The sequence below is a fragment of the Ichthyophthirius multifiliis genome (genome assembly GCF_000220395.1).
Source record: "Ichthyophthirius multifiliis unplaced genomic scaffold scaff_1120509250173, whole genome shotgun sequence".
NCBI lineage: Eukaryota > Ciliophora > Oligohymenophorea > Hymenostomatida > Ichthyophthirius > Ichthyophthirius multifiliis.
In genome coordinates, this window is record NW_004087012.1 from 1 (window position 1) to 14,671 (window position 14,671).

At 18.3% G+C, this 14,671-nt stretch overlaps 4 protein-coding genes and 1 non-coding gene across 5 annotated transcripts, besides 31 other annotated features; all 5 read left to right on the top strand. All coding sequences in view use genetic code 6, as the record gives it.

The window, feature by feature from the left end:
* Nucleotides 1-2: 2 nt before the first annotated feature.
* IMG5_053340 lies at nucleotides 3-74 on the top strand. The gene has a single exon. It is a non-coding gene; the product is annotated as a tRNA-Pro (tRNA).
* Nucleotide 75: 1 nt separating this feature from the next.
* Nucleotides 76-111: a microsatellite.
* Nucleotides 112-224: 113 nt separating this feature from the next.
* Nucleotides 225-270: a microsatellite.
* A 245-nt stretch (nucleotides 271-515) lies between these two features.
* Nucleotides 516-606: a microsatellite.
* Nucleotides 517-604: a microsatellite.
* Nucleotides 527-588: a microsatellite.
* Nucleotides 598-679: a microsatellite.
* Nucleotides 680-1,305: 626 nt separating this feature from the next.
* Nucleotides 1,306-1,345: a microsatellite.
* Nucleotides 1,346-1,628: 283 nt separating this feature from the next.
* Nucleotides 1,629-3,958, top strand: IMG5_053350 (phosphatidylinositol-4-phosphate 5-kinase family protein, putative; the record flags this gene model as incomplete). The annotated part of the gene is made up of 4 exons (XM_004037366.1): nucleotides 1,629-1,890; nucleotides 1,972-2,322; nucleotides 2,437-3,769; nucleotides 3,826-3,958. The coding sequence occupies 4 exons, from the start codon at nucleotides 1,629-1,631 to the stop codon at nucleotides 3,956-3,958; spliced, it is 2,079 nt and encodes a 692-aa protein (XP_004037414.1).
* Nucleotides 1,892-1,933: a microsatellite.
* Nucleotides 1,892-1,954: a microsatellite.
* Nucleotides 2,565-2,607: a microsatellite.
* Nucleotides 3,563-3,617: a microsatellite.
* Nucleotides 3,576-3,624: a microsatellite.
* Nucleotides 3,580-3,625: a microsatellite.
* Nucleotides 3,959-4,518: 560 nt separating the features above from the next.
* Nucleotides 4,519-4,548: a microsatellite.
* A 15-nt stretch (nucleotides 4,549-4,563) lies between these two features.
* On the top strand, nucleotides 4,564-6,629 carry IMG5_053360 (phosphofructokinase family protein, putative; the record flags this gene model as incomplete). Its single annotated transcript, XM_004037367.1, has 7 exons — nucleotides 4,564-4,609; nucleotides 4,691-4,818; nucleotides 4,968-5,091; nucleotides 5,177-5,547; nucleotides 5,601-6,086; nucleotides 6,204-6,340; nucleotides 6,389-6,629. 7 exons carry the CDS (start codon nucleotides 4,564-4,566, stop codon nucleotides 6,627-6,629), a joined length of 1,533 nt encoding a protein of 510 aa, XP_004037415.1.
* Nucleotides 4,821-4,938: a microsatellite.
* Nucleotides 4,866-4,916: a microsatellite.
* Nucleotides 6,113-6,194: a microsatellite.
* Nucleotides 6,630-7,911: 1,282 nt separating the features above from the next.
* Nucleotides 7,912-7,958: a microsatellite.
* A 198-nt stretch (nucleotides 7,959-8,156) lies between these two features.
* IMG5_053370 (zinc carboxypeptidase family protein, putative) lies at nucleotides 8,157-9,211 on the top strand (the record flags this gene model as incomplete). Its single annotated transcript, XM_004037368.1, has 3 exons — nucleotides 8,157-8,519; nucleotides 8,661-9,038; nucleotides 9,182-9,211. The coding sequence occupies exons 1-3, from the start codon at nucleotides 8,295-8,297 to the stop codon at nucleotides 9,209-9,211; spliced, it is 633 nt and encodes a 210-aa protein (XP_004037416.1). The 5' UTR covers nucleotides 8,157-8,294.
* Nucleotides 9,139-9,193: a microsatellite.
* Nucleotides 9,212-9,341: 130 nt separating the features above from the next.
* Nucleotides 9,342-9,437: a microsatellite.
* Nucleotides 9,361-9,434: a microsatellite.
* Nucleotides 9,438-9,569: 132 nt separating the features above from the next.
* Nucleotides 9,570-9,628: a microsatellite.
* A 327-nt stretch (nucleotides 9,629-9,955) lies between these two features.
* Nucleotides 9,956-9,990: a microsatellite.
* Nucleotides 9,991-10,667: 677 nt separating this feature from the next.
* On the top strand, nucleotides 10,668-13,840 carry IMG5_053380 (phospholipid-translocating p-type flippase family protein, putative; the record flags this gene model as incomplete). The annotated part of the gene is made up of 6 exons (XM_004037369.1): nucleotides 10,668-10,781; nucleotides 10,855-12,075; nucleotides 12,230-12,923; nucleotides 13,037-13,201; nucleotides 13,260-13,698; nucleotides 13,773-13,840. Coding segments are annotated over exons 1-6 (2,617 nt in total), but the record flags the coding sequence as incomplete, so codon positions are not given.
* Nucleotides 10,785-10,844: a microsatellite.
* Nucleotides 12,086-12,215: a microsatellite.
* Nucleotides 12,087-12,179: a microsatellite.
* Nucleotides 12,087-12,192: a microsatellite.
* Nucleotides 12,930-13,018: a microsatellite.
* Nucleotides 12,958-13,018: a microsatellite.
* Nucleotides 13,709-13,754: a microsatellite.
* Nucleotides 13,841-14,069: 229 nt separating the features above from the next.
* Nucleotides 14,070-14,119: a microsatellite.
* The last annotated feature ends 552 nt before the right edge of the window (nucleotides 14,120-14,671 follow it).

Below are 14,671 nucleotides of genomic sequence, written 5' to 3' on the forward strand. Positions count from 1 at the left end.
AAGGGTTGTTGGTCTAGTGGCATGATTCTCGTTTAGGGTACGAGAGGTCCCGGGTTCGATTCTCGGACGACCCCAATTTTTTTTATTTTATTTATTTTTATTTTTATTTATAACTTTATAATTTATTCAAAATTTTTATTTATTAATTTTTTTATTTTTATATTGTAAAATAATTTTTAATTTTAATTTTATTATTATTAAAATTAATTTTATATTATAGTTAATTTAATATTTAAGTTTAATAATTTTTTAATAATTTAATTTATAATTAGAAATATATTAAATTAGTTAAGAATATTGAATATCATAATTTTTAATTTAAAATTCATAAATAATTAAATATATTAATATAATTTATTATAAAATAAATACTTATAAGTGTTTTTATTTAAAACTTCTATAAATTAATGTAATGATGAGTAAAATATTATATTTAAAATATAAAAAATTTAATTATTAAAAATTAAACTTTATTTATTTAATTACAATATTTAAACTTAATGTATTTTTTTAAAAAAATATAATTAAATATAAATTTCTATAAAATATAAAATTAATTTAATATATTTTTCTATAAAATATAAATTTAATTTAATATATATTTCTTTATTATATATAATTATATTTATAATTTATTTATTTATATTAATATATTGATATTTTTCTTTTAAATATAATTTAAAATAATTTATTATATTAATCAATTTTTATCTTATAATATTTATAATTATTATATTAATTTCTATTATATATTTTAATTTATTTATTAAACTTTTATTTTAATCTAATATATATCTTATTAAATTTTCCCATTTTTTTCAATATATTTATTTATTTATTAAACAAAATTTTAATTTTCATATTCTATTTCTTCTAAATTTTCTTCAATAGTTTTCATTCTCTTTTCTAATGCCTAACTTTTTTTAATTCCATTAAAATAACTTCTTAATATTTCATATGTAGGCAAGCCCAATATAATTAAATAAACGATTCCTTCATAAAATGTTTCTACACCTTCCTATAATTTTTATGATTCCGAAATCGAAGGAATTTTCATATTTATCATTTTTTCACCACTTATACTTTTTCGTTATAAATAATAACCTAATTTATGAGATTAGTAACCCACCCATATAAACATTTCCTTTAATTTCAATTCTATTTAGCCTTGAGGCGTTTATTTATTTATATGATAATTTTTTAAATGAGTAACCAATGGCTTTGCTAAAGTTCTTATAAATACTGAAAATAATTTAAATTCTTCAACCATTTTTTTTTATGAAAAAAAAAAAATTATCTATTAATAATATTTTATTTTATATAAAATATTTTTATTATAGTAAAAAAAAATAAAAAACTCACAATTATATATAAATAATTAACTGTAATTAAAAAATTAAAATGAATAAAGATAAAAAATACACATTTTATAATAAAACATCCCTAGAATATCAATAAATAACATAAAATATTCCAAATAAGCCTTAAAAGGCCATGTCTTAAAAACTTTTAATACAAGAAATAATAAAAAAATATCGTTTCAATCGATAGGAAGTAGAATTTATAAAAAGCGTTTTGACAAAATATCATCAAAAGGTATTTTAACCTAAATTTTATTTCGAAAAAGTATGGGTATATTAGGCCTTGACCATATATCATTTATTTCCGACAGAATATTCCAACTTATAGACACTAGAAAATAAGATTAAGTTACATTTGAAGATTATATAAGATACCTAGATATAATAATAAACGGATCAGATATAGAAAAAGCGCGTATGAGTTTCCTTTTTTTAACAAATCATAATTAAAGAAAATTATTATTCTCAGATATTGAATAAATGATATATAAAATATCTATTATATGGAAAGATTTAACAGGATCTAAAAGTATATATATAAATATATATATATATAATTATATATATATATATGAATATATTTTAATATATATTTTTATTTACTTAAAAGTTATTCCATAAAAATAACATATTGACAGAGTATTTAAAAAATTAGATAAAAATAATAATGGAAATGTAAGTTTTGAAGAATATTCAATATTTTATTAATAAAACTAAGATTTTTTTGGTTGGTATGATTTATTTAATGAAGATTTAATAATAGAATAATAAATAAAAGAGATAACCAGGTAAAACACATCTAAAGAGAAAAAAATAATCGATTAATAAAAACAAAAAGATTTAAATAATACTAAAATGCATTCTCATTTAGTGAATTTGGACTTATCTGTTACTAATGTTATTCTTTCTTTAAAATAATTTGAATTTCATAATAAATAAAATACTAATTAAGGCCCTTTAGGTATTAGTATGTAGCATTTATCCCATTTTGGGGATACTTAACCAGAAGAAGAAGATGATAAAGACTTGGTGAAAGAAAAATTTTGCGTTTAAAAAATTTCCTAAAATTAATTAGAGAAAAATAATAAAATAGATGAATTGGACGAGGATTTTTTTCTTTAAAAAATAGAAGAAATTCTACTATAGTAATTAGAAAATAATAGTCTTATTTTATAAAATCTCAATAATAATATTGAAAATAGAGAAAATAGAGTTTTCTCGGAAAATAGAGTTTTATCGGAAAATAAATGCGATTTAAATATCGATAACTACCCTGAAGAAGCCGAAAATATAAACCATAATTTAACTCAGCGAAAAGCCACAATCTTTAATATTCCCACACATAAAAGAAACAAATAATTCCGTAGAAATACGTCTATATACGTCGGTCATGAAAACTGGAATTTAGTTTTTTGTATGATGATTGGCATCCAGAGTTCCATAAAAAGCCTATATATGGGTGATTAGAAGGAAATATCTAATAAAGACTTCAGTTATAAATATGTAACTGACTTAATTCATAGTTCGAACAAAGAAAAAGAGTGTATATAGTATAATTTTGTAGATTACGCTCCCTTAATTTTCGAGAAAATACGACAAGATTTTAACATAAATAGAGAAAATTACCTAAAAAGTTTAGGACCTTAGACACTTTTAGGACATTTAATTATGGGAAATATGGCTAATTTAAGTGATTTATGTGTTTCTACGAAGTCTTTTTAAAAATTTCAATATTATACGGAAGATAGTAGATTTGTGATTAAAAGTATAGGGAAAAATCAAGCTATTTTTTTTAGGAAAAAAATATTGGAGAAATATTTTTTATATATAAAAAATAACTAAAATAGTTTAATAATGAAAATTTTTGGTTTACATAAATTAAAATTTATAAAGGAAGGAAAAAAAATATATACAGTCTGTTTTATTGTCTCATATAATATATTTAATACCTCATTTTAAATAAATTATAGATATGAATTAAAAGGATCTACACATAAAAGATAAACAAAGAAAAACGAGGAAGAGTTTTTGGATAAAACTATTGCTATGAAAGATTTGGATTTTTTAAAAGATAAAAATTAAATCAAGTTAAATAGTAAAGAAAGAAATGATCTTTTATGTTAAATTTAAAAAGATTCAAAGTTTTTATCTGATAATAATATTATAAATTATTGTTTATTAACAGGATTTCATTAAAGTAAATATATATTTATATATATATTTATATATTTATTTATTTATTATTTATTTATATATATTTTATTAGTAAATAAATAGATTTTTGGATAATATTGTGTATATAAAGCAAATAATAAAAATAATGGATTTTTATATAATTAAGGTATTAACTCTAAAGATAATAATTATGTTTATTTTTTAGGTATTATTAATATTTTTACTGAATATCAGTATTTAAAAATAAAAATATTATATTTTTTACATACATATTTAATTATATACATAGAACCTAATAAAAATTAATTCATTCTTTAAAATCTACTATTTATGGAAATATAATTTCCACAATCCCACCCTTTGAATATGCTTTAAGATTTACAGGTTTTATAAATAAACACGTATTAGCTCCTAGTTCTTGATTTAAAATATAAAAAAAAAATACTAAATTATAAATTAATTAAATAATGTATATTTATTGTTTTATTTATTTGTTTTATATATAAATATTTTAATTTATTATATTATTAAAAATTATTTTATCCCTAAAAAAATATATTAATATATAAATAATGTTTTAAAAATAATAAAAATATTATATATTTCATAAATACAAAAAAAAAATATTTATTTATAAAAATTTATATATATTAATTATTTTTTTAAAAAAAATTATAATTATAATTGTATTTATAATTTCAATTTGTTTTATTTTAATAAAAAAAAAAAAAAAAATATTTTATTATATTTTTTAAATATATTAATTAATATAATTTAATTTTATAAAAATACAAATAAATAAAATATAATTAGTAATGTTAAATAATATGAAACTAGTATAAATAGTTGGTAAAAAGCAACTAATTATTATATTTAATATAATTATTAATAATAAAAAGAAAATAAAGCCTTATTATTTGCTATAGCAATTAGTACAGGAATAGTCACAAGATATATAATTCACTTAATTACAGAATTGGATAAAAATAAAAAAGAAAAATTAAAAAGAAAAGAAACAGAAAGCATCATGAAATCTAAAAGATTAAATAGCAAAAAAAAAACAATAGTTTTTAGTAATTTTTTTAAATTAAAAAATAATTAATAAATATAAAATATTTTAATACTATTTATATATATTTTTAAAATTTTTAAAGTTCATTAAATGGATAATACTATACCAAAAGAAATTTTAAATGCAAAAAATACACTTATGGAAGAAATAAAAAACTTAGAAAGTAGAACTTGTAATATATTAAAAGTGCCTAACTTAATATCAGAAGCCGTAATATATAAATAATTATAATAAAATGAAAAATATTAATATAAAAAAAAAAATATCTAAATAAATATTTTAAAATATTAAATTTAAATATTAAAAAAAAAAATATATTAAATATTATAAATATCTATATGTAATAAAAAAAAAAAAAGCATTTAGAAGAAATACCATGTTATCTAAGTCCTCTATATGGAAAAAACAATTACCGAGAAGTTTTTGGAGGAGGAGGTTATTTGCCTGATGGAGCATTTGTATATACTGGATCTTATGTGTTATGTAAAAAATTAATAAAAATAAAAATATATAAATATATAAATATAAATTTATAATAAATATTTATTTTATATATATTTTTTAAAAGCTGATGCAAATATTAGTTAATTGCAAAGTTTAGAAAACACAAAAAGATACGTAAGAGGTGGTCCTAGAAAGCATAATTATTTTCATCCTTCTCAAGTCAAATCTGCTATAGTTACATGTGGAGGCCTATGTCCTGGTTTAAATGTAGTAATTAGAGAGTTATTTTTATGTTTATTTTTTAACTATGGAGTTAAAGATATTTATGGTATTTCTTATGGATATAGAGGTTTTTATCTATATGATTGGAAAAAATTAGAACTTAAAGATGTTTAGGAAATATAAAGATTAGGAGGTACTATCCTAGGGAGTTCTAGAGGAGGTTTTGACGGAGAAAAAATTATTGAAAATTTAATTAAAAACGAAATAAATCATGTTTACTTACATATATATAGGACTAATATACATATTTATCTAATAAAAATTAGGTTTATTGTTTAGGTGGAGATGGTACACATAGAGGAATTTAAGCTTTATATAATTTAATAAAATAAAAATAATTAAATATAGTTATATGTGGAATACCAAAAACTATAGACAATGATATTCCTGTTATAGATAAATCTTTTGGTTTCGAAACTTCTGTCGAAGAAGCTGTAAATGCAATCACTTCAGCATCTGTAGAGGCACATTGTGCAGAATATGGGGTTGGTTTAGTTAGATTGATGGGTAGACATGCTGGTTTTATAGCCATGGAAGCTACTAATGCTTCAAGAGATGCTAATGTATGTCTAGTACCGGAATTTAAATTCTAAATTTATGGAGAAGATGGAGTCTTAGAATATATCTATAGAAGACTATTAGTAAAAAAACATTGCGTAGTCGTAGTTGCAGAAGGAGCAGGAGAAGCTGCTATTGATGCACATTTATCTCATAGTAATGAGAAAGATGCATCGGGAAATAATAAATTAGCTGTATATATAAAAAAAAATAAAAAAAAATATATATAAATATATATGTATATATTATATATAATAATATATATCTATATATATATATATATAATCATAATTATATATATAAACTTTAAGGATATTGGTATATTCCTTTAAAAAGAAATAGTAGAATATGGCAAATAAAAAGGAATAGAAATTACTTTAAAATACATTAATCCTACATATATGATAAGAACTGTACCTGCAAATGCTTTAGATAGAAAAATGTGTGCGTAAAAAACAATTATATTTATATATATAAATATATATATATAATATAGATAACTAAGTTAAAATGCCGTACATGGAGCTATGGCTGGTTTTACAGGATTTACTGTTGGACATATAAATGGAAGATTATCTTATATTCCTTTAGATGAAATATGTAAAGAAAACTCTACGAGAAGAATCAAACCAGAAGACAGGGCTTGGTAGAGACTTTTAGCTTCTACTGGATAACCTACTTTTTTATCAAAGGAAAAATAATAAGAGATTTATGAAAAATAATAATAAGATATTTGAGATTTTATTTATTTTATTAAATATATTTTTTAAAAAAAAAAAAATATAAATAATATTAAATATTTTTATTATTAGTCTAATTTTTAGTAATAAAATATTTATTTTTTATTATTATTTATATATATATATATATATAAATTTAATTATTTATTTAAAATAAAATCAGAAAATGGACAAATCTGAACTTATTAGTGAATTAATTTCTATTGAAAAAATAGACTCTGAATTGATTAAAAGCGAAATTAAATATTAATAATAAAGCCATGAATTTTAAAATAAATATTTTTATAATAATAATATAAGTTAATAATAAACTATATAATAAAATTAAGACATAAATACCGAAACTACACAATTTGATTTAATTTAAGATGAAAAAAAAAGTGGATTTTTGAATTTTTATAAAATTGAAGATAGTATAAACTAAAAATAAAATTTAATTTAATTATAGAGAGATTTTTAATAATAAAACAATTAAGAAAAAAGTACTAATACCCCAAATAATAATGAAAATAATTAATTTTTAAATTAAAATAAAGTCTAAAAGCCTTTATAAAATATAAACTAAAATAAATATTAAAATAAAGGTACGAATTATTTTTGTTTTTAAAGTGCCTTAATAATTTTTAATTTATTTTTTTATTTCTGTGTTTATTTTGATTACGATTTTAAGATATATAATAATTTTAAAAATTATATTGATACATAATTGGATTATTGTCTCTTTCAAAATAAATTAATTAAACTATATTAAAAATTATATGAATATGAAAGAAATCATTATTATTATTTTTAAAAATAAAAAGAATTAGAAAATAAATATTAATAATTAATACAAATAATTAATAATTATAAATAAATATAAGAAAAAATGTAAAATATTATAGATTCTTATTAATAAAATATAATAACTTTATAATAATAAAATACTATTATATAAGAAGACAATAAATATTTAAAAGATATAATTGAAAATTTATAAAAAAGTGTAGATAAAGAAAAAAATAAATATAATGATTATGATATTATGGAAATTTTAAAAGAATTTTACGGATGATTATTTCTAAAAAAAATAAACATAATTAAAATTTCCTTTCAAAATATATAAATAAAAATTAGGAGCAAATATAAATAAAATTAATAGTTTAAATTAAATAAATTATTTAATTTTATATATTTATTTTAAATATATATATAAAAAAAATTCGTTTTTAAATACATACTTAACAAATAAAAAACGTTTTTTATTTAATACTTTTAAAAATATATAAAAACATATTTGTATATATATATATATATATATATATATATATATATATATATATATATTATTAAAGAATAATAATAATATTCAATTTATGATAAAAGTTATATTATTGTTATCATCACTAATATTGTAATTAATACTATCTTAACAAAAGATTGATTTTAATTATTATCATACTACATTAGTAATTATTATTATATTATATAATATATTTTATTTAAAAATAAAAACAGCAAATAAATAATGAAATAAAAGAACTCTAAAAAAATTGCAAAAATTACGAAATATAACTTAAATCCTAAAACCCTGATTTATATATTGTAGATATTAAACAAATAGATAATAAAGAAAAAAACATTTTAAAAGCCTTTCTTTTATTCGGAGAGCATCCACGAGAAATGATATCTCCTGAAACAGGATTAAATCTAGTAAAAACCTTATGTGGCTAAAGCAAAATAACTTAAAACAATAATATTAAAGATATAAGATCATTATATCATATATAAATAATGGTAAATGCAAACCCAATATCAAGATAATTAGTAGAAAAAGGAGATTTTTGCAAAAGAGAAAATGAAAATGGTGTTGATACAAATAGAAATTGGGACAGTCACTGGAAATTAGTATATTAATTTATAAACATAAAATAAATTAAAATATAAATAAATAATCATATTTATATTTATAGAAACAAAAATATAAATATATACATAATTATATATTTATATTTATTTCATTATAAAAATTTATTTATATTTATATAGGTTTAAGATCAAAATTTATAAATAAATTCAGGTCCGAAACCTTTTAGTGAAATAGAATCTTTAACTGCAAGCTAAGTTTCTTAACTTTTTAAGCCAGATATATTTATTAGTATACATTCTGGTACTTTAGGTTTATATAGTCCTTGGGCATACTCAAATTAATAGGCTAATAGAAATGAATAAAACATGATTGATATATTAAATATAGTAAATGATAAGTATTGCAAAGAATGTGGAGTTGGGGCTGCTGGTAAAGAAGTTGGTTATTTATGTCCTGGAACTTGTATTGATTATTTTTATGAAAATGGTACTGAATATGCATTTGCATTTGAAATTTATGATAAATATACGAATTTATAAGAAGTTCTTAAGCCTAAAGTTATTTAATTTTAATAAAAAAATTTAAAAAATGGAATTTCTTTTTATGAAAAATAATCAAAAAAACATAATTAAAAATCTTGTTTTTTATAATCTGAGTATATTTTAATATAAAATTAATTAAATTATTTTAAATATAATAGAAATTAAATATTGAGTAAATAATTTTTTGATGATCCTTATACGAATTGTTTCTTATATTTTAATCCAGAAAATAAAGAAAAATATGAATTTGTAGTTAATAATTGGACTAATGTATAAATTTTAGACTTTTTATATTTATATGTATATTTAAAATTTATTATATAAATTAAAATAGATTTATATATAAATATAAATTATATATTAATATTAATATTAATATATATATATATTAAATATATATATATATATATAAATTACTTTTTATTTATTATTTTTTCATAAATCATCAAAAGGCTATTTTAGATGTATTTATTTAAGTTGCTTAGAAGAAAAATATGCTTTGAAATCATTTTTTAGTTTAAATTTTATTTTTTTAATACATTTTATTAAAATAAATATTTTTTTTAAATAAATATAAATTTAAATATTTTTTTTAAAAATATATATTTTTTATAATTTATTATTAATTAAAAAATAATAGTCTATTTTAATGATTTATTATATAATTTTTATATAAAAATTTTAGAAATCTAAAAATATAAATAATAAAATTACATATATTATTTAATTTTTTGTTATAATTAACTGCATATGTTAATTATAAAAATATTTAAATACTAAATATTTAATTAAAGGTAAAAGATTTTTATATAAATTATTAAAAAAAATTAAACAAAGAAATTTCATATTGTAAAATATATGCATAAACGCCTTAAAAAAAAATTAAAATCAAATATTTTATATAAAATATTATTAAAATAATAAAAGAGTTTAAAAAAAATTAAAAAAAAAAAAATGAAAAAAAAAATCCTCAATTTAATTAATAAAAATGCAAATAAAAAAGACTTAAAGAATACTCGTAGAATAACTCCAAATTAAATATACTCAAACTATATAGATAACACAATATCGACATCCAAATACACTTTAATAACATTTCTTCCTTTAAATTTATTTTAATAATTTCAAAAGCTTGCCAATGTATATTTTTTATTTATCGCTTTTATGTAAATGATAGATCAAATATCTATATCAGAAGGTCGACCGGTTATTTTATTACCTCTAGTAGTTGTCATTTCCATATCTGCGGTAAAAGATATATATGAAGACAAGAAAAGACATGACTAAGACCAGAATGAGAATAATTAAAAATACCAAATATTACGAGAGGGCGAATTTTCTTAAAATCCCTCAATGACAATTCAGGTTGGTGAGATAATAAAAATAGAAAAAGAACAGTGTTTTCCAGCAGATATATTGATATTAAAAACATCAGGAAAAAAAGGAGAATGTTTCATAGAAACTAAACAATTAGACGGTGAAACGAATTTAAAAAGAAAAAATGCTCCAAAAGAATAAAATAATAATATTAATTAGAATAATTATAATGATATGATATTCTAATATGAACCGCCTAATCCATATTTGTATAAATTTAATGGATCACTGCTATGTAATAATAAAGAAATTTCAATTAATGAAAATAACTTTATTTTAAGAGGATGTTAATTAAAAAATACTGACCATATATATGGATTAGTATGTTATACTGGGCATGAAACTAAAATTATGTTAAATTCAGTAAAAGCTAGATCAAAAGTAATATATATATATAAATAAATATATAAATATATATATATATATATATATATATATATATATTTTATTATAGAAATCAAAAGTAGAAAATTTAATGAATAATTTTATTTTATTAATTTTTGTTATTTAACTTTTTATTTGTTTTATAACTGCTTTAATAGCTTCAATTTAGAATAAAATACTATTTAAAAATTTATCTTATTTAAATCATAATACTATAAATATAGAAGTTTCTTTTTTTCAATAATTATTAATTAAATCAGGCGCTTGGTTGTTGATTTTTACTAATTTTGTTCCAATTTCTTTATTAGTAACTCTTGAAATGGTAAAATTTTTTTAAGGAATCGTTATTTCAGAGGATAAAAACACCCAATTAGTATATAAAGAAGAAAACGAAACAAAAATATCCAAAACAATAGTCCAATCATCCAATTTAAACGAAGAATTAGGCTAAGTTCAATATATATTTTCCGATAAAACCGGCACATTAACCTCTAATATAATGAAATATAAATGTCTGACAGTCAACGGGATCTCATATGGTGAAAAAGAAGACATGACAGCCCAAGATTTATAAAAATTTCCGAAACTAGACAACGTAGACTTCAAAGAATGGCAAATTTTTAAAGAATTAGAAGACTAGAATTCTCCTAATTTCCCTTATTTATTTGATTTTTTACAAATGCTATCTATATGCCATACTGTAATAACTGAATATGACTAAAAAACCAAAAATAATATATATAATGCATCATCTCCAGATGAACTTGCTCTATTAAACTTCGCAAAATTTACGGGATTCGAATTTATTGGAATAGACGAAAACGATAATATGACAATAATATATAAAAACTAAAAAAAGTACATTTTTAAACTACTTCATGTACTAGAATTTAATTCAACACGAAAAAGAATGAGTATAATAGTTTAGAATGAATAAAATGAAATTCTTTTATATACTAAAGGAGCAGATTCAGTTATTGAGAAAAGAATGTCATCCTCGAACTAGTAAATTACAATAGAAAAAACATGGGAAAATCTAAATAGATATGCAAATAAAGGTCTAAGGACTTTATTATGTGCAAAAAGAAAAATAGATATATAAGAATATAAACTATGGGATAATTAGTATAACAAAGCAATGAATAGTTTAGATAATAGAGAATAAAAAATGGAAGATCTATAAGACTAAATAGAAATTTAACTAGAAATTATAGGAGCGACAGCTATAGAAGATATGTTATAAGATGAAGTAGGTGAAACTATAAGTATAATAAAATAATCTGGAATAAAGGTAATAATAATTATATATATATATATATATATATATATATATATATATATATATATATATATATAAATTATTTTATATATATGTATTTATATATTTACATATATTTATTTTTATATTAATTTACATTATTTATTTTATTTTTTTATTTTAAAAGGTTTGGGTTCTTACAGGTGATAAAATAGAAACTGCAATAAATATAGGATATTCATGTAGATTATTATCTAATGAATAAGAATAAATAAAAATAGATGGGTTATAGAAAGATTAAATTTTAGATTCTATAGATTAATCGTTAGAGAGATTATAATAAATATAGTGCGATATTTAAGAAAAAAATCCAATAGCATTAATATTAACAGGAGATGGATTAATACATATAATGGAAGATAAAAAATTAATAAATTAAATAATTGAAATAGCCAATTAATGTGAGGTCGTTTTAGCTTGTAGAGTATCTCCAAAATAAAAACAAGAAATAGTTTCTATGATAAAACATGCTAAGCCAGGAGTTACTACTTTAGCAATAGGGGATGGGGCAAACGACGTAAATATGATCACTGCGGCACATGTAGGTATAGGTATAAGGGGAAAAGAAGGTCAATAGGCAGCTAGGGCTAGTGATTTTGCTATTGGAGAATTTAAAATATTAAGAAATTTATTGCTACATCATGGAAGGGAGTGCTATAGAAGGAATTCTATACTTATTTTTTATAATTTCTATAAAAATATGTTATTGGTATTACCATAGTGGTGGTATGGGTTTTGTAATGGATTTTCAGGAATTTCTTTATATGATCCTTGGATTTACTAACTCTATAATATGTGTTATACTTCCATTCCAATAGTTAGTAAAATATATGTATTTATTTATATGTTTATTTTTATATATATATATATATATATATATATATATAATTTTATTTATATATAATATTATTTATATGTTTGTATATTTTTTTAGTTTATGCTATATTTGATGAATAATATAGTGGCTAATAATTTATTAATATGCCTTGGGAATATTAATAAGGTATAAATTCTTTAATTTTTAATAAATTTTAATTCTTGATATGGATTTTCAATGGAGCATGGTAAGCTCTGTTATGTTGTTGGATATGTTTTTTAGGTATTTTTAATTTTAAAACAATATATATATATATATTAATTTTTATGATTTTAAAAAGGAATGGAAAGTACTTTTGTATAAAATGGAAGAATATTTTTTTTTTCTTCAACTGGAAACGCTTCATTTGGTGGATCTGTAATTGTTGGAAATTTAAAAGTTTTACTCTTTAGTTATGTGCATACTCCTATATCATTATTTTGTATATTTGGAAGTATTATTTTTTATATTTCTAATCATGCATTTGCTAGTAGTTAAATTGAGTCATCTGATATATATAATACATTTAATAATTAATTTAGATCTGGATACTTTTGGTTTTCAAATTTTATTTTAATATGTTGTACTTTTTTAATTGAATTTGCCTTTGTTTATTATAAATACCAAAACGAAAATCCTAAATAATAAATTTTATAGAAAAACATTTTAAAATTGCACCAGAATATTAATTAAAAAATAGATTTAGAAAATGGAAAAAATCAAAATAGTGTCACACCTCTGTATAAAAATAAAATAATTGAAATATTTTTTTAAAAATAATTTATAATATTTTTTTTTATTATATAAAATATAGATATTGTGGTTAATAATTCTAATTAAAAATTGAAGATTAATTATAAATTAATTTAAGCAATAATACAGATTTAGTAAAAAAAAGCAAAAGTAGAAACTCTAAAAGCATGATTTTTCGTCATAATGAAAAAGAAAAATTATCTTTTATTATAAAACATTAAACAAGGCAGTCTCTAAGATAACAAAATAAATAAATATAGCAATATAAAGGATATGCATTCTCATAAAGTGAACCAATAAATGAATTATAAAAAAAGAATTTTAAAAATTGATTAAAAAATACAACATATTTAAATCAAAAAAATAAAATTAAATATATATAAAAAATATAAGTAAAATGATTATATATATTTTTTTTTTTAATAAAAAAAAAAACATATATAATAAATAATTAAAATAAAAAATTAAATATATAATTTTATTATTATCAAAAATATTTATTAAAAATAGTAAAATTCATTAAAAAACTTTAATTCCTTATTCAGATATTCCAATTATATATTAATTATTTTATAAGAAAATAGAAATTATTTCTTTTTAAATTGTCTAATTTTCTTATATATCTAACATTTTTCTTACAATTTATCCATTTAAAATATTATAAAATAAAATTTTATTATGTCCTCCTAACCCAATAATATTATTATTTATTTTCTTCGCACAATATATTTGATAATCCATTTTTATTTATTTAATACATTTATAATTATTAAAATTCCAAAAAGAGATAATGTTTGATCCTCTAAAGCTTATTAAAGTATTATTTTTATTAATTTTACAAAAAATTCTATTTTCACAATTTCCATTATCATCGTAATAAACATTAATCTTTTTTAAAATTTTCTATTTTTATATATCAAAAATAATCAAATAAATATCATCTGCACCTATACATACTTT